This window comes from Capra hircus, chromosome 13, assembly GCF_001704415.2.
Source record: "Capra hircus breed San Clemente chromosome 13, ASM170441v1, whole genome shotgun sequence".
Lineage (NCBI taxonomy): Eukaryota > Metazoa > Chordata > Mammalia > Artiodactyla > Bovidae > Capra > Capra hircus.
Genome location: NC_030820.1, coordinates 59,937,961 through 59,962,182, shown reverse-complemented (window position 1 = coordinate 59,962,182; position 24,222 = coordinate 59,937,961). Strand labels below are relative to the sequence as shown.

The 24,222-nt window shown below is 48.7% G+C and overlaps 1 protein-coding gene across 1 annotated transcript; it reads left to right on the top strand.

Annotated features, from left to right (window-relative positions):
• On the top strand, window positions 690-12,129 carry TRIB3 (tribbles pseudokinase 3). Its single transcript, XM_018057667.1, has 4 exons — window positions 690-956; window positions 4,688-4,978; window positions 8,484-8,776; window positions 10,833-12,129. The coding sequence occupies exons 2-4, from the start codon at window positions 4,688-4,690 to the stop codon at window positions 11,320-11,322; spliced, it is 1,074 nt and encodes a 357-aa protein (XP_017913156.1). The 5' UTR covers window positions 690-956; the 3' UTR covers window positions 11,323-12,129.

The window sequence follows — 24,222 nt, the reverse complement described above, 5'->3', positions numbered from 1 at the left end:
AGGGTTGATTTCCTTTAGGAGGGACTGGTTTGATATCTTTGCAGTCCAAGGGACTCTCAAGAGTCTTCTCCAACACCACAGTTTGAAAACATCAGATTCCAGGGTACTTCCTCTTAACTTCCAGGCTACAGTGCCTGCATCAAGTGAGTGCTGTGAAGCCCACTGGACCCCAGGCCTCTCCAGGGCACCACAATGGTTCTGTTGAGCCGGGAGTCAGCCCCTAAAGTCTGTGGTCTTTGCAAAGCTCCTGGGTTGTTTTCTCATAGCTGGGCCTCAGGCTGCCCTAGAATGGGGGAGAATGGAGCTTCCTGCTGGCCCAGGGTTCTCCTAAACATTCAATAAAGCACTGGTGGGAAAGTGCTTTATTACCAGGGAAGTACCCAGGGAACTGTTAAGGTTTGCTTTTTTTCTCCTCCACTCATCCTGAGAAAGGGTGTTCTTCCTTCCATTTAACAGATGGGAAGACTGAGACTCAGAAAAGCAAAATGCTTTTTCCAAGGTGATAGGGAGAGCCAGCCTCTGGCATCGCTTTCAATCTTCGACCGCTGAGCGGGAGGGGTCGGGGGTGGAGGCAAAACACCCCTAGAGGGCCATGGGGCGGGGTTCCGGGACTGCTAGCTGTTCGCGGAGGGGCGGGGCGCGCTTGGAGGTGACAGGCGGTGGGGGCGGGGCTCGGGGGGAGGGATGGTGCAATCCCCGGCCTGAGGGCATCAGGCGGTGGCTGATTAACTCAGGTTTACATCACCCGGGCCGGAGCTGGAGCCCTGCTCTCCGCGCTCCCGAGACACTCGCAGCGGAAGCGGCGGCGGCTCCGCACACGTCCGGCTGCTGGGGACCGAGGCCAGAGCCGCACCCGGAGCCGAGCTCGGCGGCGGCGGAGCAGCACGGGCCACCGAGGGGTGCCAGGCGACCCTGAGCTCTTTCTGCGCCAGGACCCCGCCGCGTGCTAGGGCAAGGTACTCGGTGGGGGCGGGAGGGGCGGGCAGGCGGGGCGGCTGAAGTTGCCGCGAGTGACACACACACACACAGACACACACAACTTTTAAGGAAGCCCGCCATCCAGGGAGCGACGCTGGCTGAGTGTTCCCGCTGGGTCCAGGTGACGCGGCTCCGCAGGGCGCGGGGTCGCCAAGTGTGGCCGATCTGGCTGCGGGACGGTGGATCCCCTCGGGGCGGGGAGGCGTGTCCCGGGGAGGAGGGTGTGCGCGGTCCGAGTCTGTCTGAGTGTGGGGCGGGCAGGAGAGGTGTGTGGTTGGGTGCGGGGAGGTCCGTGGTTGGGTGCGAGGAGGTCTGTGGGGTCCCTGGGTGTCGGGTGGTCCCGAATACCTGTGAGAGTGTTCGTGAGGATTTGCCGGAGTCCGCGTGGGCCGGTGGGTTCCGGGTGGGGCCGTGTGTCCGAGGACCATGCGGAGGCCTGGGCACTGGGCGGCAGGTACTGGCCGTGCCGGGACGCACTGGGGTGCCTGTGGGCGGGGCTGGTGCGGGGTCAAGGGCGGCCTGGACGCTGTGCGAGCGCACAGATGTGCCGGGTCTGATGACCACCGGTTCGCCAGCTGTAGGATGCGCGCGTATTCTGTTTCTGCCAATGGTGTGTGGTATGCCTGTTGATTCTGGGGTGTGCGGGCAAGGCCGCTTATCTCAGCGCCAGGGCCCAGCCTCCTTCCCTTTGCCGGTCCCCTCCCAGTCCTCTAGCAGCCCCTCGGTTTCCGCTCAACCTTCTGCTGGGGGTCGCGGGCGGGGACCTAGCGGTACTCCTGCCGCCGCGCCGCTTCCGCTCCCAAGGGAGGAGCCCAGCTGCTGAGGGTGTGGCGAGTCCGCCCACTGCCTTCTCGGTGGGAACTTGGGGTGGGGGTGGGGGGTACAGACTGAGCGTGTGGCCTTGTTGGTATCCGTCCTACAGTCGTGAGTATAGTTGGGAGAGCTCTCGGTGCGTGTGCTTGCACCCTTGCCGGTGGAGGGCCAGCTGTGTGTCCCGTGGCGGGCCGGTTTGGACGAATGTGCCTGGGAGGGGCGCGTGTACACCTGTCTGCCCTGGATTATGTGACTATGTGTGTTTGGTGTGACCCACCCTATTCCCCTGAGAGGGTCAGGGACCAGCAAGAGGTAGAAACTAGGGGCTGCCTGCATCCTACTGCAGAGATTCTAATCTTGCCCTGTGGCCTGCAAATTCCTATATTCATCTATAAACTCAGTTACCCCATCTGTCCAGGCCTCCGCAATGGTCCTCGGACACACGGCCCCACCCGGAACCCACCGGCCCACGCGGACTAGATAAGGCCACAGCAGCCTGGGGTACAGATGTAGCCATGGGAGAGTCACTCCAGAGAGTCTCGCTTTGCAGGACACAAAACATCTACACACCTAGAGATCATCTTGCTTTACTCTTGGAAGAACCAGTGCAGTAAAGAGTGCTATCCTAGCCTCAACCCTGAGGAAGTTTCTGAGACTCCCAAAGGTAGCACTTCAGCATCTTCAGCTGTGAATAATAATAGTAATGAGGCAATGGTAGTGACCATTTCCTGAATTAACAGTGCCTGGCAGTGACAAGCGGAGAAGGCAATGGCACCCCACTCCAGTACTCTTGCCTGGAAGATCCCGTGGATGGAGGTCCCTGGTAGGCTGCAGTTCATGGGGTCACTAAGAGTCGGACACGACTGAGAGGCTCCACTTTCACTTTCACCCTGCAACAGGGCCATGTTAATTTATTTGTATTTTCATTTCATCATCACAAAATCTTACGGGCTTTGCATCCTGTTTCCACTTTACAGATGAGGCACAGAAAGTCTGAAAAACTTGCCTAGGGCTATCCAGCCAGGAAGGGTCAGAGACAGGATGAGATCCAGGGACTATCTGATGACAGCCACCCCCTACTGCATTCTCACCAAAACGGGATTATGCCTTTTCATTCAAGACGGTGGCTCCCTCCCTCCCAAGGCAGCCCATGCATTTGGGAGCAGCAAGACTGGAGAGGTGGGCATCAGCCTGAGAACTGTCTCTGAGTGATGTTCCCGCTAATCCTACCTGGGACTGTTGGGAAGGTCTTTACTTGGCTGCAGTCCACTGTCCTTAACACCTCATACCTGAGCTCCTTGTTCCTCCCCTGGAGCCTGGATGGGTGGGCAGATGGGTCCTGGAGAGAACCTTTCTGCCCTAACATGCCATTGCCCTCTCCTCTTGGCACCACACTGGCACACAGTGACATAGCTGTGTGGGGGCGCGGTGGGGGGAGGTGCTTCCTGTGCAGTTGAGTAACTGGATCCTGGGGCTTCCAGCCACCTTGCCTCCCTGCCTCATTCTCACCTGATGGTAAAACTGAGCTGGCTGGTGGACTAACTCCGCACGCAGATCCTGTGATCCTGGTAGCTCTTTGGCCATCGGTTGATTGCAGACGAAGTTCACATTTGAGAAAAGAAATAAACTCCATCTGTTTTGAAGTACCCAAGCACTAAGTAAATGTAGAATCTTTATTTTAAAATACTGAAATTGAACATTCCCTTGCCTCCCTACTAAATCCCTTCCACTCCTGGAGTCTCCCAGAAGGCCAGAAGCTGCTGTGGCCAATTTAGCCTGGATTCTTCTAGACCTTTTCCTGTGCATTTACACACTTGTGTATACAAATAGGGCTTCTCTGATGGCTCAGATGGTAAAGAACCTGCGTGCAATGCAGGAAACCCACATTCAACCCTGGGTTAGGAAGATCCGCTGGAGAAGGGAACGGCTATCCACTCCAGTATTATTGCCTGGAGAATTCCATGGACAGAGGAGCCTGGAGGGCTACAGTCCATGGGGTCACAGAGAGTCAGACACGACTGAGCTACTAACACTTTCACACATATCATATTACACACTTGTGGGGTTTTTAAACAAATGAGATCATTTCATGTATTTCAGAGCTAGCTCTGTTCACTTGACAATACGTTTAGTCATTCCAGAAACATCCATTCATATGTACATTCAGTATATACCTCATTCATGCATCATCCTTCATCATCCATTCTCTTCCTCTCCCTCCTCCCATTCCTCCCTCCCTTTCAGGGGTAATAACTGCCTGTGCTACAGCACTCAACAGAGACAGTTCAAAGTCTTTCTTTCTCTTCTCACCAATCATCAAGTCCATCTCTCCTCTGTACTTTTTTTTTCACTTAACAGTTCACTCTGGAGATTTTTCCAATTAGCACATAAAGGATTTCCTCAATCTCTTAAATGGCTACAACTATTTTACGTATGGTGAAATATAATGTATTTAACCAGTCCTAACAATGGATGTTTAATTGATTCTATCATATGGGCTGTAGGAATAACTTTGTACTAGCACCATTGCATCAGTATATAGAGAGTTCTTGAGCATTTTTTAGAGCTGTATGGTATTCCACTATGTGGCTGTATCATGATGGCTTGACCAACCTCCAACTGCTCAACATGTGGGAGAGTGTCCTACTTTTTGCTGTTAGACACAAGACACTGATGAGCAGTCTTTCATGTATTTAATTTTTTTGGTGAGCATTTTATTTGGAAGATAAATTCTCAAAAGTGGGACACCGAGTCAAGGGTATATGCTTTTGTTTATTTAATGCACACTGCCAAGTCACCCTTCATAAAGGCTGTGCCAGTGTAACCTCCCACCAGCAGAGGAAGAGAGGAGCCGCCGAGTAGCCTGACTTCAGTGCCTTTCTCCCCTTCTCTCTAGATGCGAGCAAGCCCTCTGGCTGTTCCAGCAAATGCCCCCTCCAGAAAGAAGCGGTTGGAGCTGGATGATGACCTAGACACTGAGTGTCCCAGCCGGAAACAAGCTCGAAGTGGGCCCCAGCCCAGGCTACCCTTGTGCCCGCTGACCCTGAACCCACCACCAGCTCCTGTTCATGCTCCCAATGTGACCACTCCCTCCAGGCTTGGACCCTATGTTCTCCTGGAGCCCGAGGAGGGGAGCCAGACCTATCGCGCCTTGCACTGCCCCACAGGCATGGAGTACATCTGCAAGGTATATGTCCCAGAGGCCATCTCCATGAGCATCACCAGGGCTGGGAAAAGGCTTTGGCTCCAAAGAATTGCCAGGGCTGAGGGCCCCTTATATTAATTTAGTTTGTGTTTACTGGGGAAGCACGCAGTGAATACCCAGGCCAAGCCAACACCAGAAAGGTAAACCAGATGGTCCCAGCCCTGGGGGAATACAGAGCTTAGGCTGTATAGTGTGATAAATGTTGTTGGGGTGAGGCTTAGGGGCCAGAAGTGCAAAGAGAAACCTCTAGTATGTTAGAAAGCAGAGTCAGAAAAGGCTGAGGAGGAGTCAGCCAAGGAGAAGTGGGAAAAAGGGGTTGCAGGAAGGGGAAATAGCTGTCAGAGGCCAAGAGGAGTGAACATGGCACTTCAGAGCATGAAAAGGACTTCATTATGGCTAGAGCAGGAAAGGGATGCAGACAGGGCTGACAGACGAGAGCTGGCAGCCGCGGATTGTGAAAGCATTACGAAGAAGCCCCGTGAGGCTGTGGGGAGCCATTGAAGGTATTTGCACCAGGGAAGGATGAGATATGGTAGACATTAGAACTCCTGGGACCATGGAGGTCATTGGGCCTACTTGTGACCATTTTATAGATGGAAAAACTGAGGTCAAGAGAGAAGGGCCGTGTATAAAGCCGCATGGCATCAGACGTGGATCCTAGGGCAAGATCCAGGGTTCCTGACAGAAATCAGGGTTCTTGACAGAATTCAGGCAATAGGCAGAGCCTCGTGACCCCTACAGGACACTGCCAGGTCTCAGCCCACAAGGACAGAGATGAGAAAGCATTTGTTGCTGTTGTTTTAGTTGCTAAGTCATGTCCAATTCTTTTGCAACCCCATGGACTGTAGCCTGCCAGTCTCCTCTGTCCGTGGGATTTCCCAGGAAAGAATACTGGAGTGGGTTGCCATTGCCTTCTCCAGGGGATCTTCCCAACCCAGGGATCAAACCTGCATTTCCTGCACTGGCAGGCGGATGCTTTACCACTGAGCCACCGGGGAAGGCCCTGAGAAAGCATAATCGTAGGTATTTACTGTGCACGAGGTAGTCTATTGATCGTGCAGTCTGCATCCTCTCTAATATTCACACAGTCTATGAGGTAGTTACTATTATAGGGCCCATTCTACAGAGAGAGGACAGGTTCTGAGGCTCAGAAAGCTGTGGTTACTCGAAAGTGAAAGTGTTAGTCAGTCAGTTGTGTCTGACTTTTTTCGACCTCTTGGACTCTAACTCACCAGGCTCCTCTGTCCATGGAATTCTCCAGGCAAGAATACTGGAGCGGGTAGCCACTCCCTCCTACAGGGGATCTTCCCAACCCAGGGATCAAACCTAGGTCTCCTGCATTGCAGGCAGATTCTTTACTGTCTGAGCCACCCAGGAAGCCCGGGGGTTACTTGCCACCTCACAAAGCCAGGAGGTGTCAGAGCTGAAATTGGGCTAAGGCAGGTTCAACCCAGAGCCTTGGACCTCATGCTAGGACAGGCGGTTCAGATACAAGCAGGGCAGGTTTGCTCTGGCTGGCAGAGGTAAGGAGGATAGGGGAGACCCAGGTACACAGGGAGGGGTGGAAGGGAGCTGGGACTCCTTGGGAAGGCACAGAGAGGCAGGGGGACTGACGCCTCCATCCAGTTGGCCGGGGGATGAGAGGAAGCAGCAGCAGTGGCTCCAGTTCCTGCTCATGGGGGTGCAGTGGGTGGGGCCACATCTGGACATCAGACACCAGCTTACCTGGGCTCTGGCTGCTTGATGCAGGTTCCGAGGTCTACCCCAGGTATTCTAGGGAACCCATGAACTCTGGGTCCCCTTCCTGTAGCATCACAGGTTTTTTCTGGTCCATACTGAAAGGCATGACCATGGCAAGCTGAAGTCATGACCCCAGACACTCAGGAACATTTAGGGCAATCTACTGGGAGTGCCTGTCCCTACACCCAGCATGAACTGTGGGAGCTGACCTTCTGTTTCCACATTGCCTAGGCTTTTCTGGTCGGCATGTAGAAAGATCAACATCCTGTCTTTCTAGGCTATCGCCTTATTCATTAATTCAACAAACCCTCAGTGAGCACTTATATACTCCGTGCATCATGCAATATGCACCACATATGGCTAAAAAGTGGGCCAAGCTGTGCCACCACAGTTCATGCTGCAGGTGAATGAGTAACATATGTATCAGGTGATCTTAACTGCTACGGAGAAAAACTAGGAGCTAGGAGAAAGGGGAGAGAGAAGGCGAGAAGGTGCAGGTGATCTTAGGTGGGAAGTCCACCTTGGAGGAGGTGACTTGAATAGTGTCTTGAACTGGGGGAGCCAGCCCTGTGGGTATCTAGAGGAGAATGCTCAGGTAGCAGGAAAAGCAAGTGTAAATGCTCAGAGGCAGGGACGCGCTTGCCTCTCTGATTTTTAAAAAAGTCTCCGTCTGTGAATTGTCTACTCAAAGCCACCCCAATTGCTTTAAGACATGTACTTACATCTTTTCATGGATTAAATGTGTATATGCTTTATTTATTTTTATTGGCTATATGTCCTAGACAAAATGACAAGCAAAGGGTTTAAAGGCAGATAAACCAAAGTGCATAGACTGCTCTGCCAGTGATGAGCCATGTGGCTTCCAAGTCACCATCCTCTGAACATCCTTTCAGGACTATGGAATGGCTTCCATCTAATGTCCATAAGCCCCTAGCATCTTTCCCCATAACTTCACCATGCTCACCACAGGCCCCACCTTCCTTCACATTCCAGCCACACTGAGCTTTGGCTGGGTTTCTGGAGCAGCTCAGTTTCTTTCCTACTTCAGGGCCTTGGCACTGCCTGTGCCTCCCACCCGGAAATCTTACTCCTTGGGCATCTCAGTCACTCAGGTCACTTCCCCAGAGTCCCTTCTGGACTATACTCTCTAAAATAGGTGTCTCCTGCCAAAATAGTCTTGATTCCAGCATTCCTTTGCAATGCTCATCAGAATTTGTAAGTATTTAGTTTTTTGGCCTGTTTAACTGTCTCATGTATTGGACTGTGGGCACCAGGAGGGCAGGGACCGTGGCTGTCAGTCAAGTTATAGTCCCAGTGGCAGGCACAGGTGGGCATTCAATGCCTGCTTGTGGGATGAAGGAAAGGGTGGGTGGGAAGTGAATGCTAGAGAATGGTAGCCACGATGGATGATGAGGACATAACGTTACTTCTGTATTGTCTGCTCTTCCAGATTCCTCTTGTTTTAGTTACTTTTGTTCTGGTTACCTGATATCTTTTTGAATTATCTCAAGTTTAAGAGCACATGAGCTTGTAGCTAAGAGCACAGATGATGGAGAACAGGGATTTAAATCCCAGCTCTGCTCCTTGCTGGTCACGCAGCCCTCAGCTTGGTCAGTATTGAGTGACATGCAGTGGAAGCGCTGGGCACAGGGCCCAGCCCACAGTCGTGCCTAAGGGATGGGCTGTGACCTGCTGCACCCTGCCCCCTGGAGTCCCCACCCATGCTCACACCACGCTCTGCCCACAGGTGTACCCGGCCTGCGAGAGCCTGGCGGTGCTGGAGCCCTATCGGAGGCTGCCCCATCACGGCCACGTGGCCCGGCCGGCGGAGGTCCTGGCCGGCCCGCAGCACCTCTACGCCTTCTTCCCGCGGCCGCACGGGGACATGCACAGCCTGGTGCGCCGCCGGCGTCGCCTCCCGGAGCCCGAGGCCGCCGCGCTCTTCCGCCAGATGGCCGCCGCCCTGGCGCACTGCCACCAGCACGGGCTGGTCCTCCGCGACCTCAAGCTACGGCGCTTCGTCTTCACCGACCGGGAGAGGTGAGTGTGGTGGCCGAGGAGGCCCCTCAGTTTGGCCTTGACTGATGTTCTGGTCACACTTAGATTGAGGTGATGCATTTTTTGGCAAGAATACCACAGAAGCCATGGGGCCTTCTCAGCCGGTTCTATCAGGAGATTCAGGCTGTTGAGGGGAACTGCTGTGATGTTAACCTTGGTCTTTGGTTCCAGTGGCTTCTGCCAAGTTGTCTATTGGAAGGCTCCTAATTTACCCTTTGTGTACCTTGGGTAATTTTTTGTCATTGTTATTAAAAACCTTGAGGGTTTTTTTTTTTTTTCTTTACCTTGAGGGTTTTTAAGGCTTTGTGTGTGAATATCCTGTTTCTGCTCACACTTTTGCCCACTAATTTCACCTGCCATCCATTCTATAGCAGTTACGCTTATGATATTTGCCTAAGGGTGGTTTTCTTTTCTTTTTAAAAATTTTACTATTTATCTGGCTGCACCGAGTCTTAGTTGCAACATGTGTGATCTAGTTCCCTGATCAGAGATTGAACTCTGGGCCCCCTGCATTGGGAGCTGGAGTCTTAGCCACTAGACCACCAGGGAAGTCCATGAAGGTGGTTTTTCCTTTTACAGATGGTATTTCCTTTTACATTTTATACCAAAATGACCATGCTTTGAGTAACAATTAGAATGTAAGTTTTATAATGATTTTTAAGCTAATATGCAGCTTTTCAAATAATTTCAAGCTTAAGGTGAGTACAACACCCCCAGACCTCCCAGAAGTGAGAAAAGTGCTTTCTTCCTTTTTCAAGGCAAAAGTTTGAGAAGCACCATCAGTAAATGATAGATAATGGAATCATCCTGGGGCCAAATTCTGGCTCTACTTCTTTAACCTGCAGTTTTGCCTTGAGCAATAGCTTCATCTGCCTGAGCCTTGACTTCTTTATCTGTAAATGGGCCAATAATGCTGTCATCTCTGCTCACCCTCAGTGCAGTGATTGACAGGACTGGTCAGCATTTTCAGACCAGCACCCAGGAAGTAGTGCCACAGGAATAAGATTAGTAGCGATGGCAATGCTATGCTTAGTATTAAAGTAATCTAGAGCACTCTGTGGGAGTTACTTAAAGCAGAAGTTGCTAAGGTTGGTCCACACACACTTTTTTTTTCCTTTGCATCCCATACCTGTTCATTAGTGGGTTTATTTGTTTTGTTTTTTGCTTGTTTCCTTTTCTTTCTTTCTTTCTTTCTTTTTAGTTGAAGGATAATTACAGTGGTGTTGGTTTCTGCCATACATCAATATGGGTCATGTTTGTTTGTGTTTTTAATTGAAATTGGTTGCCAACTTTTTAAAACCTGTTTTTTTTTTTTTTCTTTAAAATATGATTTCTGGGTTCTTTTGTGGAAAAGGGGTTCCATGGAGGCACCCTGGGAACCATATGAGCAGCTTATAGCACTGGCTCTGGGCAGGAGAGAGCCAAGGTTCAGTCTCAGTCCTGCTCCTTTGGCTGCAAAATGGCATCGTCCTCACAGGCTGCATGAGGGTGAAATGAGGTGTGATAGATACAACCTTAGCTCAGGGTGAGGTACGCTGTGGACACTCCCAAATATTAACTGTAGGTTTGTGCTGAGACGGTTAGCACAGTCCCCACTTCCTGTTTCTCATTCTGTTTCCTGCCTAGACCCCAAGTTTCATCTGGCTTCAGAGAGTTTTAATGCCCTCAGCCCCTCAGCACAGCCCCACTTCCCCAGCCCCCAAGTCAAGGTTCAGGCAAGTGAAGCCATCGCTCAAGGCCAAATTGCAAGTTAACAAGTAGAACCTGAATTTGACCCCAGAGACATTTGGAAAAATGTGTTCCTCTCAGAGTCCTAGTTCAGATTTAATTGCTGTGTGACCTTGAGAAATGAATAAACCTCTCTGAGCCTAGACTTCCTCATCTGTAAAATGAGATCAGCCAACCAGCCTCACAGGACTGACTCATGTCTGACAAATGCCAGCTGGTACTGGGGAACTGTGTGCCACTCAGGTGGAAGTGTGGGGTGGTAAAGGAGGGGTGTCCCACTAGCTGACTCCCTGTCTCTCTGCCCGTGTAGGACGAAACTGGTGCTGGAGAACCTGGAAGATGCCTGTGTGCTGACTGGGCCTGACGACTCCCTGTGGGACAAGCACGCATGCCCAGCCTATGTAGGCCCCGAGATCCTCAGTTCCCGAGCATCCTACTCAGGCAAGGCGGCAGATGTCTGGAGCCTGGGTGTGGCACTCTTTACCATGCTGGCCGGCCGCTACCCCTTCCAGGACTCAGAGCCTGCCCTGCTCTTTGGCAAGATCCGCCGTGGCGCCTTTGCCCTGCCTGAGGGCCTCTCGGCCCCCGCCCGCTGCCTGGTCCGCTGTCTCCTCCGAAGGGAGCCAACTGAGCGGCTCACGGCCTCGGGTATCCTGCTGCACCCTTGGCTGCGGGAGAATGCCATCCCTGCAGCCCCACCTCGGTCCCGCCACTGTGAGGCTGACCAGGTGGTCCCCGAAGGGCCGGGGCTGGAGGAAGCAGAGGAGGAGGGAGAAAGAGAGATGGGTCTCTATGGCTGATGTCACCTAACTGGACTCTCAGCTGCAGACAGCGGGTTGAGTCTGGGGTATCTCTAAGCTCTCTTCTGCCTCTTTGAGCTGAGCCAAACCTTAAGTGCCTTCTGGGAGGGAGAGAGAAGGAGGTGTGTGCAGAACATGCTGGACACACACACCTGTGCAGATGAGCTCGTGCCCCACCGAGTCCTCCTCAGGAGCTCCCTGTGCCAAGCCCTGTTCTGGATGCTGGGAACACAGCAGTGAATGACAGAGACAAAGTCCTGCTCAGAGCTGACAATACTTTCCATGCCCATGAGTCAGTGTCTGCACTGAGCACCCGCAGTGCAGGGGTTGGCATCCACTCGTGCTGATGCCCAGGCACCTCTGACGTGGGACAGACCCTGTCACAAACAACCCAGCTGCCTTTGTATCTCATGCCTTTTCAGAGGAATGGAAGCATCCCTGTGCCAAAGGCTCCAGGCCTCTCCCCTGTGATTCAGGACCCTAGAACCCAGACCAGGCTGGGAATTGTCCTCCCAGCAGCTCTGTCCTCTTGGCCAAGGGCTTCTCCATCCAGGCTTGAGTGAAGGATTTGGGCTGGAAGATCAGGAGTGCAAACTGTGAGGCTGGTCCTCATCTTACTGAAAGAGTAATTTGGAGTGAGGGTCCAGGCCTGTCCACCTCTGTGGACCAAGCACCAAGGCCAGGCAAGTTCTGTCCCCTGGCCTCCTGGAAAGTCTCAGGTTCAGGACCCTACTTTAACACTATGGGTTTATATGCCATGAGTGTGTATTTTTTATCTTGTGCCTCATAAAGAAATTATGAAATGCTGTCATCTCTCTTGGATATTTCATCCATCTTCTCCTCCCCATCTCTTATGAGTTTTCCGTGCATCTGAAACCAGCTTCAGGGTGAAAGGTCAGAGGCCTTGTGTGTCAATCTCAGCTGAGTGGTTTGTGAGAATAGAAGACCCAGTTGGTCTTCTCTCATTCACTCTGTTCTTTCTGGATGTTCTGATGTCTCAGGGTACTGTTTGACTGCAAGTCACTGAAATCTTGAGTTAAAGTGGAAAGAAAGAAGGAGATGAACGAGGAAGTCAACAGGCAGGGAGGGGATAGGCTTCAGAGCTCATTTATTCATCTGGTACAGTTGGTAAATAATCTGCCTGCAATATAGGAGAACTGGGTTCAATCTCTGGGTCAAGAAGATTCCCTGGAGAAGGAAATGGCAACCTACTCCAGTACTCTTGCCTGGAAAATCCCATGGAAAGAGGAGTCTGGTGGGCTACAGTCCCTGGGGTCACAAGAGTCGGATACAACTTGATGACTAAACCATCACGGAGCTGTTAGAAAGGAGCCTGGCTCCCCATGTTCATTCTGTCTTGGCTCTGTTGTCCCAGGTAACTGCTGGCACAATGGCTACAACCATCTGTGGGGTCACCTAAGGCAGACCCAAGACCAGAGGAAGGGGGAGGGTGGTACCTGAGAACTCTTTACTCTGGAGTTAGGCTGCCTGGAATTCAATCTTGGCTCCAACACTCACTAGTTGTTTGACCCTTGACAAGTTTCTTAACCACTCTATACTGCAGAGACTTCATCTGTAAAATGAGAGATAATAGTACCTAACTCAAGAAAGTTGAATGGGTTATTTTATTTAAAGCACTTAGAATTAACAGTGCCTGGCAATGGCAAGTGGAGAAGGCAATGGCACCCCACTCCAGTACTTTTGCCTGGAAAATCCCATGGACGGAGGTGCCTGGTAGGCTGCAGTCCATGGGGTCACGAAGAGTCAGACACGACTGAGTGGCTTCACTTTCACTTTCCACTTTCATGCATTGGAGAAGGAAATGGCAACCCACTCCAGTGTTCTTGCCTGGAGAATCCCAGGGATGGGGGAGCCTGGTGGGCTGCCATCTCTGGGATCGCACAGAGTCGGACACGACTGAAGCAACTTAGCAGCAGCAGCAGCAGCAGCAGGCATAACAGGCCCTCAATCAGAGTCAGGTATTTCTCTCTATAGCTTTTCTATGGGATGAGGAAAGCTTTCCTAGGAGCATTCTGAACAGACTTGCCCACATTCCTCATTGGCCAGACCTGGGCCATGTGCCTTCTCCTGATCAATCACCAGCAAGGGAAATGCAGTTATGCTAATTATCATGTCAATTCTCCAGCAGTTTCCCTGGGGCTCATGCTACATATAGGGAGTTGGGATGGTGGGGGAAAGATGCTTGCACAAAACCAAATTCTGAGAGGGAGGAGGAATGGGAAAAAGTGCAGAGGAAGAGAACTGCAGAAGCTCCCTCAATAGCTTGCTAACTGCAGACAGGTGAGGGAGGCTATCCTAGATTGCCCAGCCATCAGTTGACCCTCCAACTGACTGAAAATGCAGAGTTCAGTTAGGTTGACCCAGACCAGAAAATTTCCCCAACTGACCCACAGGATCATGGGCTAAATAAAATGATGATTGTTTTAAGCCATTGAGTTTTAGTGTTTTGTTACACAGCAAATGCTGATATAGACAGGGACAAATCAGCCTCCTCTCTGTGCACCCACCATCACCCAGAAGAGGGCCCAGCTGTATCTAGGGTCTCATGGAGCTGCCTCCAACCTTTACCCTTCCATCCAGCCTCCAAAAGACCCTGCCCCAGCTGATGGCTGGGCAATCTAGGATAGCCTCCCTCACTTGTCTGCAGTTAGCAAGCTGTGCCCAAGTAGCAAGGGCAAGAGGGGACAGTTCATATAAAACGGGGGCTGCCAAGTGGCAGGTCTTTATCTATATTACACAGAGACTCATCACCATCTCACAGCAACCCTATGAAGCAAATGCTTTTGTCATGTCACTGACAAGAAAAATGAGGTTCAGAGAGAGCAGAAGATTCATCCCAAACCACACAACAGAGAAAAACTCACCTGGTTTTTGTCTTGAAGCAGGAGATTTTGCCAAGTCCACTCTGAGGCAGCTGTATGAGAACTATCACATAAAAATGTAAATCCTCTCTCACCAAGCAATGCACATAGCCACACACCTGGCTGCAACTAGTAGGGACTTTCATGTTCTGTTTGTATTCTTTGGATGATCACTGTGTAAGAGATTTACAATATCAAAGGTAACGCATATGTGTTACTGGGAGGGAGGAACTGTTAGACATTTAATTGGGGATTTTCTCTGCAACTGGGAGCTAAACACAAAAGATCACACCGTGACCTGCCCAATTATTCATTCAACTAGCAATTCAACAACTATTCCTAATGCCAGTTGTAAGGTAGGCCCCAGAGAGATGGATGCAACATGGTCATGCCCTCATGGACTTCAGTCCAACAGAGAAGACAGATGTTAAACAGGTAACCACACAAATGAAGAAGTTAATTCTATCTGTGGTATGTTCTTTGAGGCAAAGACAGGCATCCCCACTGTATCCCGTGCTCCCATACATGCCCTGTCTTCCCTTTCAGCCAACGGGACAAGTTCTGACCAATAATGTGTGTGTAGAAGTGACATAAGGGTGGTCACTTCTGGGCTGAATCAATTGAGAGCTGGTAGGCCTCCATACCAGTCTTTCCCTTCCACCTTAGGCCTCATGTTCCCTTAGCTATAAGACAGAGGAGATCCAACCAGTCTATCCTAAAGGAAATCAGTCCTGCATATTCACTGAAAGGACTGAAGCTGAAACTCCAATACTTTGGCCACCTGATGCAAAGAACTGACTCATTTGAAAAGACCCTGATGCTGGGAAAGATTGAAGGCGGGAGGAGAAAGGGACAACAGCGGATGAGATGGTTGGATGGCATCACCGACTCAATGGACATGAGTTTGAGTAAACTCCGGGAGTTGGCGATGGACAGAGAGGGCTGGTGTGCTGCAGTCCATGTGGTCACAGAAAGTCGGACACGACTGAATGACTGAACTGAACTGAACCAAGAGGAGGACTACCAGATTCACACTGGATTTTACTGAGCAAGAAACGAAGCTTCCTGTGTTAAGTCTACAATTTGGAGTTTGTCTGTTGGGCACTTAGTATTAATTACCAAAAATAAGAAAAACTTGCTACAAGAGAAGGAAGGAGAATTCTCTTCCCCGGTAACTAGGCTGTATCAGTCTTTGCTGCTTTACAACTCCCTAAACGTCATGGTTTGTGATTGTCTGGGTGAACAATCAATGTGATGCTGGTCACTCCTGCAATTGCAGACAGCGGACAGCTCCACGGGGCAGCTCAGCCTCACTCACTTGTTTCCAGGGAGCCTTGGCTGGGGAGGATCACTTCTGCTCCATGTGGTCTTAGTGCCGGCTCCTTCATGTGGTGGTTTTGGGGTTTCAAAAAGCAACAAGGGGACTTCACTGGTGGTCCAGTTGTTAAGCATCTGACTGCCAATGCAGGGGACACGGTTTCAATCCCTGGACTGGGAAGGTCCTACATGCCCAGGGGCAACTAAGCCCCTGTGCCACAACTGCTAAGCCTGCTCTCTAGAGCCCTCGAGCTGCAACTACTGAAGTCTGTGTGCCTAGGGTCTGTGCTCTGCAATGGGAGAAGCCACTGTAATGAGAAGCCCCTGTACCACAAAGGGTAGCTTCCTCTCTGCAAAAAAATAGCCCCCCGCTCGCCACAGTTAGAGAAAGCCCACATGTAGCAATAAAGACCCAGCACAGCCAAAGATAAATAAATACATAAATAATAATAATAATAAAAACAATTTCCCTAGGTGATGCTGTTGAGCATCCAAGTTGGAGAACCTCTGTGTTTGGAGAAAGCCTGCCTCCTCGGGGACTCAGAGAACTCATGTTAGCTCCTCTCTGTGTCTGTAAAATTGGTATAACCTGGGCATAAATTCTACCTGCCTGTGATGCTAGGATGGGCTCACAGATGTGGGGAGCTTTACTGGGTCAAAATCTGAACCACCACCTTAGTTGTGCCAGCTTCCCATGGAAAGAGGCATAGCCCTATTCCGTCCTTGCTCCCTCTCCACTCACCCTGTTTTGTGGTTCTTCACAGCACTTAGCACCACCTGGCAGGACATTCTCCTCTGTTTGTCTGTGTAGGTTTCATAAGTCTAAGTATCTGCTTCGCTTATAATTGTCTCCCTGACTCCAATAACAGTGCCTGGCACACAGAGTCGCCCAATAAATGTTTGTGAGTAAATGTGCAGATCCTACATGCCCAGAGCAGAGCCAGGACACTTATTAGGCATGGTTAATGTTTACTGGGCACATATGACATGCCAAGCATGGTTCTAAGTGCTTTATGTGCCTTATCTCATTTGATATGTGATAGCCAGATGGCCCTCAGTGATCCGTAGCACCTGGTATCCATGGGTTTGTATCATTCCCTCCTACCCCAAGCTGGGGTGACAGTAACTAATAGGAAACTAAAAATAAAGAGCATGACTTAAGGATAGACCATATATTATGGCTTCTTCCTTGCTCTTCTGGATCATCTATTCTAGGAAAAGCCAAATGCCACGTTGCTAGGACACTCAAGTAGCCTATGGAGAGATGCATGTGACAAGGAACTTATGCATTCTACAATAACCAGCACCAGCCAAGTCTGTGAGTGGGCTTTACTCCTCCAGCTTCAGTCAGGCTTTCAGATAACTGAAGCCCCAGCCAACATCTTAACTATACCTCCTGAGAGATCTTGCGCTCAAACTACCTAAGAAGCTGCTCCTGAAATCCTAACGATAGGAGCTCTGTGAGATCTTCACGTTTATTATCGGCGTCCCCAGTGGCTCAGATGGTGAAGAATCTGCCTGCTAAGGCAGGAGACCAGAGTTCGATCCTTGATTCAGTAAGATTCCCCTGGAGAAGGGCATGGCAACCCACTCCAGTTTTCTTGCCTGGAGAATTCATGGACAGAGGAACCTGGCGGGCTACAGTTCATGGGGTCACAAAGAGTTGGACACGACTGAGCAACTAACACACACATAGGACTGAACCCAGGCTTGCGTCATCACAGAGTCTACCCAGTGAGGTGAAGGATGTCCAAACTGAATGCCAACTCTTCCCGTGAAGGAACAAGGCTACAACCAGAACACTGAAAAAAATGCATCTGCCTCCAGTACAAATGTGTTCTGGCTGAGAGGAACGTGAACCTAGGAAACCAGCAGGCTCAGAAGAGAAAAGCCAACAGGAGTGAAAACCAGCAGAAACAGACACTCAGAGTTCAGCTAGCGATACTATCAGATACATATGATAAAAGAGAAATATTTAATGCACTGAAATCTATAACAAGCTTGAAACTATTTCTAAAGTATAAGAAGTTATATCAAGTAATGTAATGATGAAAACCTAAATGGATTTGAACTTCTAAAATGAAAAATACAATAACCAAAATAAAACATTCAACAGATGGGTTAAACCACAGATTAGATGTGGCTACGAGGGAACTAGTGAGATAGAAAGCAGACATCAATCACAGATTTAAGAGAGTCCATATGTTTTTACACACAGACACATCATAGTGAAAATGCACAATACCAAAGACAGAGATTTTAAAAGCAGTCAGAGGGAAAAGAAAAAAACAGAGATTACTTTCAAAAGAACAGCAGTACAACGTGGATGAACCTCAAGAACATTATGCTAAATGGAAGAAATCAATGACAAAGAACCATATATTGTAAGATTAAATTTATATAAAGTGTCCAAAATAGGAAAATTTATAGAAACCAAAAGTAAACTAGTGCTGGGGGGTAAGAGAGTAGGAGATAGAGAGTGTCTGCTAATGGATACAGGGTTTCTTTGGGGGTGGTAAAAATGTTCTAAAATGAGATGGAGATAGTTGCACAACTCTGTACTAAAAACCATTAAATTGTACACTTTAAATGGGTGGATCTTATATAATTTATTTATTGGTAAAGCTATTTAAAGAAGGAACAGCAGTTAGACTGACAGGTGATGATGTCTCAACACCAACCATGGAAGTTGGAAGACAACAGAATGCTATCTTCAAGGTGCCCAGCTAGAATTCCATATCAGGAAAAATGTCTACCAAGAGTGAGGAAGCCCAAGGGCTTCCAAGGTGGTTCAGTGGTAAAGAGTCAGCCTGCCAATGCAGGAGACATTGTTTCAATCCCTGATATGGGAAGATCTCACATGCTAAGGAACGACTAAGCCCGTGGGTCACAACGGTTGAGTCTGTGCTCTAGAGCATGGGAACCACAACTACTGAGTCTTTGCACTGCAACTCCTGAAGCACCCTAGAGTCGGTGCTCCATAACAAGAGAAGCCGCTGCAGTGAGAAGCCCGTGCAGCTCAACTAAAGAGTTAGCCCCACTCGCTGCAAACAGAGAAAAGCCTGCATGGCAATGGAAACCCAGCATAGCCAATGAATAAATAAATAAAATTATTTTTTTAAAAGAGTGAGGTCTAAATAAAGATTTTTCAAACAAAAACCAAGAAAGTTTGTCACCGGAAGACTAACCCCACAGGGAATTGTAAAACAGCAGTTCTCAAACTTGTCTTTTCATGAGGCTCACCAGAGAACATTAAAAGCTCCTGATGTCTGGGCCTACCCCAGACATTCTGAATCAGTTGATCTGAGATATTAATCTGGACATAACATTTTTAAAAGTTCCCCAAATGATTCAAAAGTATACCTCAAGCTGAGAACCTCTGTTTTTTGGGATCTATTTCAGGCAAAAAGAAAGTGATCCCAGAAGAAAGTCTGAGATTCCTTCATTCATTTAACATAATCTGTGGGGACCTATCAGGTGTTGGGAACTGTGACTAGACACCAGGAACACAGCAATGAGCAAGCAGACAAAGGTCCCTACCCTCTGAAAGAAGGAAACAGACAAAAACAAAAACAAGATAAAGAAGTAAAATATGCTATTAAATAGTAATATATGCTTTAGGAAAAAGTGAACCCAGGAAGGAAAAGATAAAATGTTGGATGTATGTGCATGTGTGTGAAATTTCAGATAGAGTGGACAGGAAAAGGCTTTTGGTAAATGATATAAAGACTTTTGGCTAAAGACATAAAGGGCAAGAACAAGCCATGAAGCTATCTGGGCTATGGGAAGTGCAAAGGCCCTGAGATGGAAGGGTGTCTGCCTTGTTCCAGGATCTGGAGGCCAGTGGGTGGACTGAGCCAAGGGGAGAGTAGTCAGAGAAGGAGCCACAGCACTCTGTAGGACCTTTGCTTTTACTTTGAGAAAGATGAAGCCTATGGGGAGTGTTCTGAGAGGTGGCATGGCTTGATTCTAACAGGGCCTTCTGGCATCTGGGTGAAAGTGGACCTTAGTGACCAAAAGGGGATGCAAAGAGCCTACTCAAGAGGCTGGAGCATGGTGCTGGAGGAAAAAGGATGGAGGTGGATTGGGATGGTGGGTGGAGGAGGTGAGAGGTGACAGATTCTGGATCTATTCTGCAAGCGGATCCCATAGGATCTGCCAATCTACAGGATGAGGGGCGGGAGAAAAGTTCAAGGGTGGGAAGACAGGAGGATGTGAAGAGCTTCCAGCCTGTGTCCAGCAAAAGCAAACTTCATTCAGTTCAGTTCAGTCGCTCAGTTGTGTCTGACTCTTTGCGACTCCATGAATCGCAGCACACCAGGCCTCCCTGTCCATCACCAACTCCCGGAGTTTACCCAAACTCATGTCTATCGAGTCGGTGATGCCATCCAGCCATCTCATCCTCTGTCATCCCCTTCTCCTCCTGCCCTCAATCCCTCCCAGCATCAGAGTCTTTTCCAATGAGTCAACTCTTCACATGAGGTGGCCAAAGTATTGGAGTTTCAGCTTCAGCATCAGTCCCTCCAATGAACACCCAGGACTGGTCTCCTTTAGGATGGACTGGTTGGATCTCCTTGCAGTCTAAGGGACTCTCAAGAGTCTTCTCCAGCACCACAGTTCAAAAGCATCAATTCTTCTGTGCTCTGCCTTCTTCACAGTCCAACTCTCACATCCATACATGACCACTGGAAAAACCATAGCCTTGACTAGACGGACCTTTGTTGGCAAAGTAATATCTCTGCTTTTCAATATGCTATCTAGGTTGGTCATAAATTTCCTTCCAAGGAGTAAGCATCTTTTAATTTCATGGCTGCAATCACCATCAGCAGTGATTTCAGAGCCCCAAAAAATAAAGTCTGACACTGTTTCCACTGTTTCCCCATCTATTTGCCATGAAGTGATGGGACCAGATGCCATGATCTTAGTTTTCTGAATGTTGAGCTTTAAGCCAACTTTTTCACTCTCCTCTTTCACTTTCATCGAGAGGCTTTTTAGTTCCTCTTCACTTTCTGCCATAAGGGTGGTGTTATTTGCATATCTGAGGTTATTGATATTTCTCCTGGCAATCTTGATTCCAGCTTGTGCTTCTTCCAGCCCAGCATTTCTCATGATGTATTCTGCATCTAAGTTAAATAAGCAGGGTGACAATATACAGCCTTGATGTACTCCTTTTCCTATTTGGAACCAGTCTGTTGTTCCATGTCCAGTTCTAACTGTTGCTTCCTGACCTGCATATAGGTTTCTCAAGAGGCAGGTCAGATGGTCTGGTATTCCCATCTCTTGAAGAATTTTCCACAGTTTATTGTGATCCACACAGTCAAAGGCTTTGGCACAGTCGATAAAGCAGAAATAGATGTTTTTCTGGAACTCTCTTGCTTTTTCCATGATCCAGCGGATGTTGGCAATTTGATCTCTGGTTCCTCTGCCTTTTCTAAAACCAGCTTGAACATCTGGAAGTTCACGGTTCATGTATTGCTGAAGCCTGGCTCGGAGAATTTTGAGCATTACTTTACTAGCATGTGCTGCTGCTGCTGCTGCTAAGTCGTGTCCGACTCTGTGCGACCCCAGAGATGGCAGCCCACCAGATTCCCCCGTCCCTGGGATTCTCCAGGCAAGAACACTGGAGTGGGTTGCCATTTCCTTCTCCAATGCATGAAAGTGAAGTTGCTCAGTCGTGTCCGACTCTTAGCGACCCAGTAGACTGCAGCCTACCAGGCTCCTCCATCAATGGGATTTTCCAGGCAAGACTACTGGAGTGGGTGAGATGAGTACAATTGCACAGTAGTTTTGTTGCAGGAAGGGGGACCCTTTCCAGGGCCCGGAACTGGGCTCTTGTCTAACACTTGGAAATGAATTGTCCGAGAAGACACATGTGTGATGAAGCAAGAGACTTTATTGGGAAAGGGCACCCGGGTGGAGAGCAGTAGGGTAAGGGAACCCAGGAGAACTGCTCTGCCATGTGGCTTGCAGTCTCGGGTTTTATGGTGATGGGATTAGTTTCTGGGTTGTCTTTGGCCAATCATTCTAATTCAGAGTCTTTCCTGGTGGCACACGCATCGCCCAGCCAAGATGGATGCTAGTGAGAGGGATTCTGGGAAGTGGACGGACACGCGGTGTCTCCTTTTGACCTTTCCTGAACTCCTCTGGTTGGTGGTGGCTTACTAGTTCCGTATTCCTTACCAGGATCTCCTGTCATAAAACAACTCGTGTGAATGGTTACTAAAGGGCCTGGCCAGGGTGGGTGGGCGGTTTCAGTCAGTGTGCTTCCCCTAAAAGTGTGAGCATTCTTTGGCATTGCCTTTCTTCGGGATTGGAATGAAAACTGACATTTTCCAGTCCTGTGGCCACTGCTGAGTTTTCCAAATTTGCTGGCATACTGAGTGCAGCACTTTCACAGCATCATCTTTCAGGATTTGAAATAGCTCAACTGGAATTCCATCACCTCCACTAGCTTTGTTCATAGTGATGCTTCCTAAGGCCCACTTGACTTCTCATTCCAGGATGTCTGGCTCTAGGTGAGTGATCACACCATCGTGATTATCTGCGTCGTGAAGCTCTTTTTTTGTACAGTTCTTCTGTGTATTCTTGCCACCTCTTCTTAATATCTTCTGCTTCTGTTAGGTCCATACCATTTCTGTCCTTTATTGTGCCCATCTTTGCATGATATGTTCCTTTGGTATCTCTAATTTTCTTGAAGAGATCTCTAGTCTTTCCCATTCTGTTGTTTTCCATTTCTTTGCATTGATCACTGAAGAAGGCTTTCTTATTTCTCCTTGCTATTCGTTGGAACTCTGCATTCAAATGGGATTATTTTTCCTTTTCTCCTTTGCTTTTCGCTTCTCTTCTTTTCATATCTATTTGTAAGGCCTCCTCACACAGCCATTTTGCTTTTTTGCATTTCTTTTCCATGGGATGGTCTTGATCCTTTTCTCCTGAACAATGTCAAGAACCTCAGTCTATAGTTCATCAGGTACTCTGTCTATCAGATCTAGTCCCCTAAATCTATTTCTCACTTACACTGTATAATCATAAGGGATTTGATTTAGGTCATACCTGAATGGTCTAGTGGTTTTCCCTACTTTCTTCAATTTAAGTCTGAATTTGGCAAAAAGCAGTTCATAATCTGAGCCACAGTCAGTTCCGGGTCTTGTTTTTGCTGACTGTATAGAGCTTCTCCTGAAAGAGATGGGAATGCCAGAGCACCTGACCTGCCTCTTGAGAAACCTATATGCAGGTCAGGAAGCAACAGTTAGAACTGTACATGGAACAACAGACTGGTTCCAAATAGGAAAAGGAGTACGTCAAGGCTGTATATTGTCACCCTGCTTATTTAACTTAGATGCAGAATACATCATGAGAAACGCTAGGCTGGAAGAAGCACAAGCTGGAATCAAAATTGCCAGGAGAAATATCAATAACCTCAGATATGCAGATGACACCACTCTTATGGCAGAAAGTGAAGAGGAACTAAAAAGCCTCTCAATGAAAGTGGAAGAGGAGAGTGAAAAAGTTGGCTTAAAGCTCAACATTCAGAAAACTAAGATCATGGCATCTGGTCCCATCACTTCATGGCAAATAGATGGGGAAACAGTGGAAACAGTGTCAGACTTTATTTTTTGGGGGTCTAAAATCACGGCTGATGGTGATTGCAGCCATGAAATTAAAAGATGCTTACTCCTTGGAAGGAAATTTATGACCAACCTAGATAGCATATTGAAAAGCAGAGATATTACTTTGCCAACAAAGGTCCGTCTAGTCAAGGCTATGGTTTTTCCAGTGGTCATGTATGGATGTGAGAGTTGGACTGTGAAGAAAGCTGAGCGCGGAAGAATTGATGCTTTTGAACTGTGGTGCTGGAGAAGACTCTTGAGAGTCCCTTGGACTGCAAGGAGATCCAACCAGTCCATTCTGAATGAGATCAGCTCTGGGATTTCTTTGGAGGGACTGATGCTGAAGCTGAAACTCCAATACTTTGGCCACCTCATGTGAAGAGTTGACTCATTGGAAAAGACTCTGATGCTGGGAGGGATTGAGGGCAGGAGGAAAAGGGGATGACAGAGGATGAGATGGCTGGATGCCATCACTGACTCAATGGACGTGAGTCTGAGTGAACTCCAGGAGTTGGTGATGGACAGGGAGGCCTGGTGTGCTGCGATTCACGGGGTCTCAAAGAGTCAGACATGACTGAGTGACTGAACTGAACTGAACTGATAGAGCTTCTCTATCTTTGGCTGCAAAGAATATAATCAGTCTGATTTCGGTGTTGACCATGTGGTGATGTCCATGTGTGGAGTCTTCTCTAGTGTTGTTGGAAGAGGGTGTTTGCTATGACAAGTGCGTTCTCTTGGCAAAACTCTATTAGTCTTTGCCCTGCTTCATTCCGCATTCTAAGGCCAAATTTGCCTGTTACTGCAGGTGTTTCTTGACTTCTTACTTTTGCATTCCAGTCCCCTATAATGAAAAGGACATCTTTTTTGGGTGTTAGTTCTAAAAGGTCTTGTAGGTCTTCATAGAACCGTTCAACTTCAGCTTCTTCAGCGTTACTGTTTGGGGCATAGGCTTGGATCACCATGATATTGAATGGTTTGCCTTGGAAACAAACAGATCTTCTTTCATTTTTGAGATTGCATCCAAGTACCTCATTTTGGACTCTTTTGTTGATCATGATGGCTACTCCATTTCTTCTAAGGGATTCCTGTCC

Coding starts and splice junctions, on each gene's coding strand:
- TRIB3 (XM_018057667.1), top strand. CDS start 4,688: ATGCGAGCAAGCCCTCTGGCTGTTCCAGCAAATGCCCCCTCCAGAAAG. Junction 4,979..8,483: donor GCATGGAGTACATCTGCAAG/GTATATGTCCCA, acceptor CTCTGCCCACAG/GTGTACCCGGCCTGCGAGAG. Junction 8,777..10,832: donor GTCTTCACCGACCGGGAGAG/GTGAGTGTGGTG, acceptor CTGCCCGTGTAG/GACGAAACTGGTGCTGGAGA.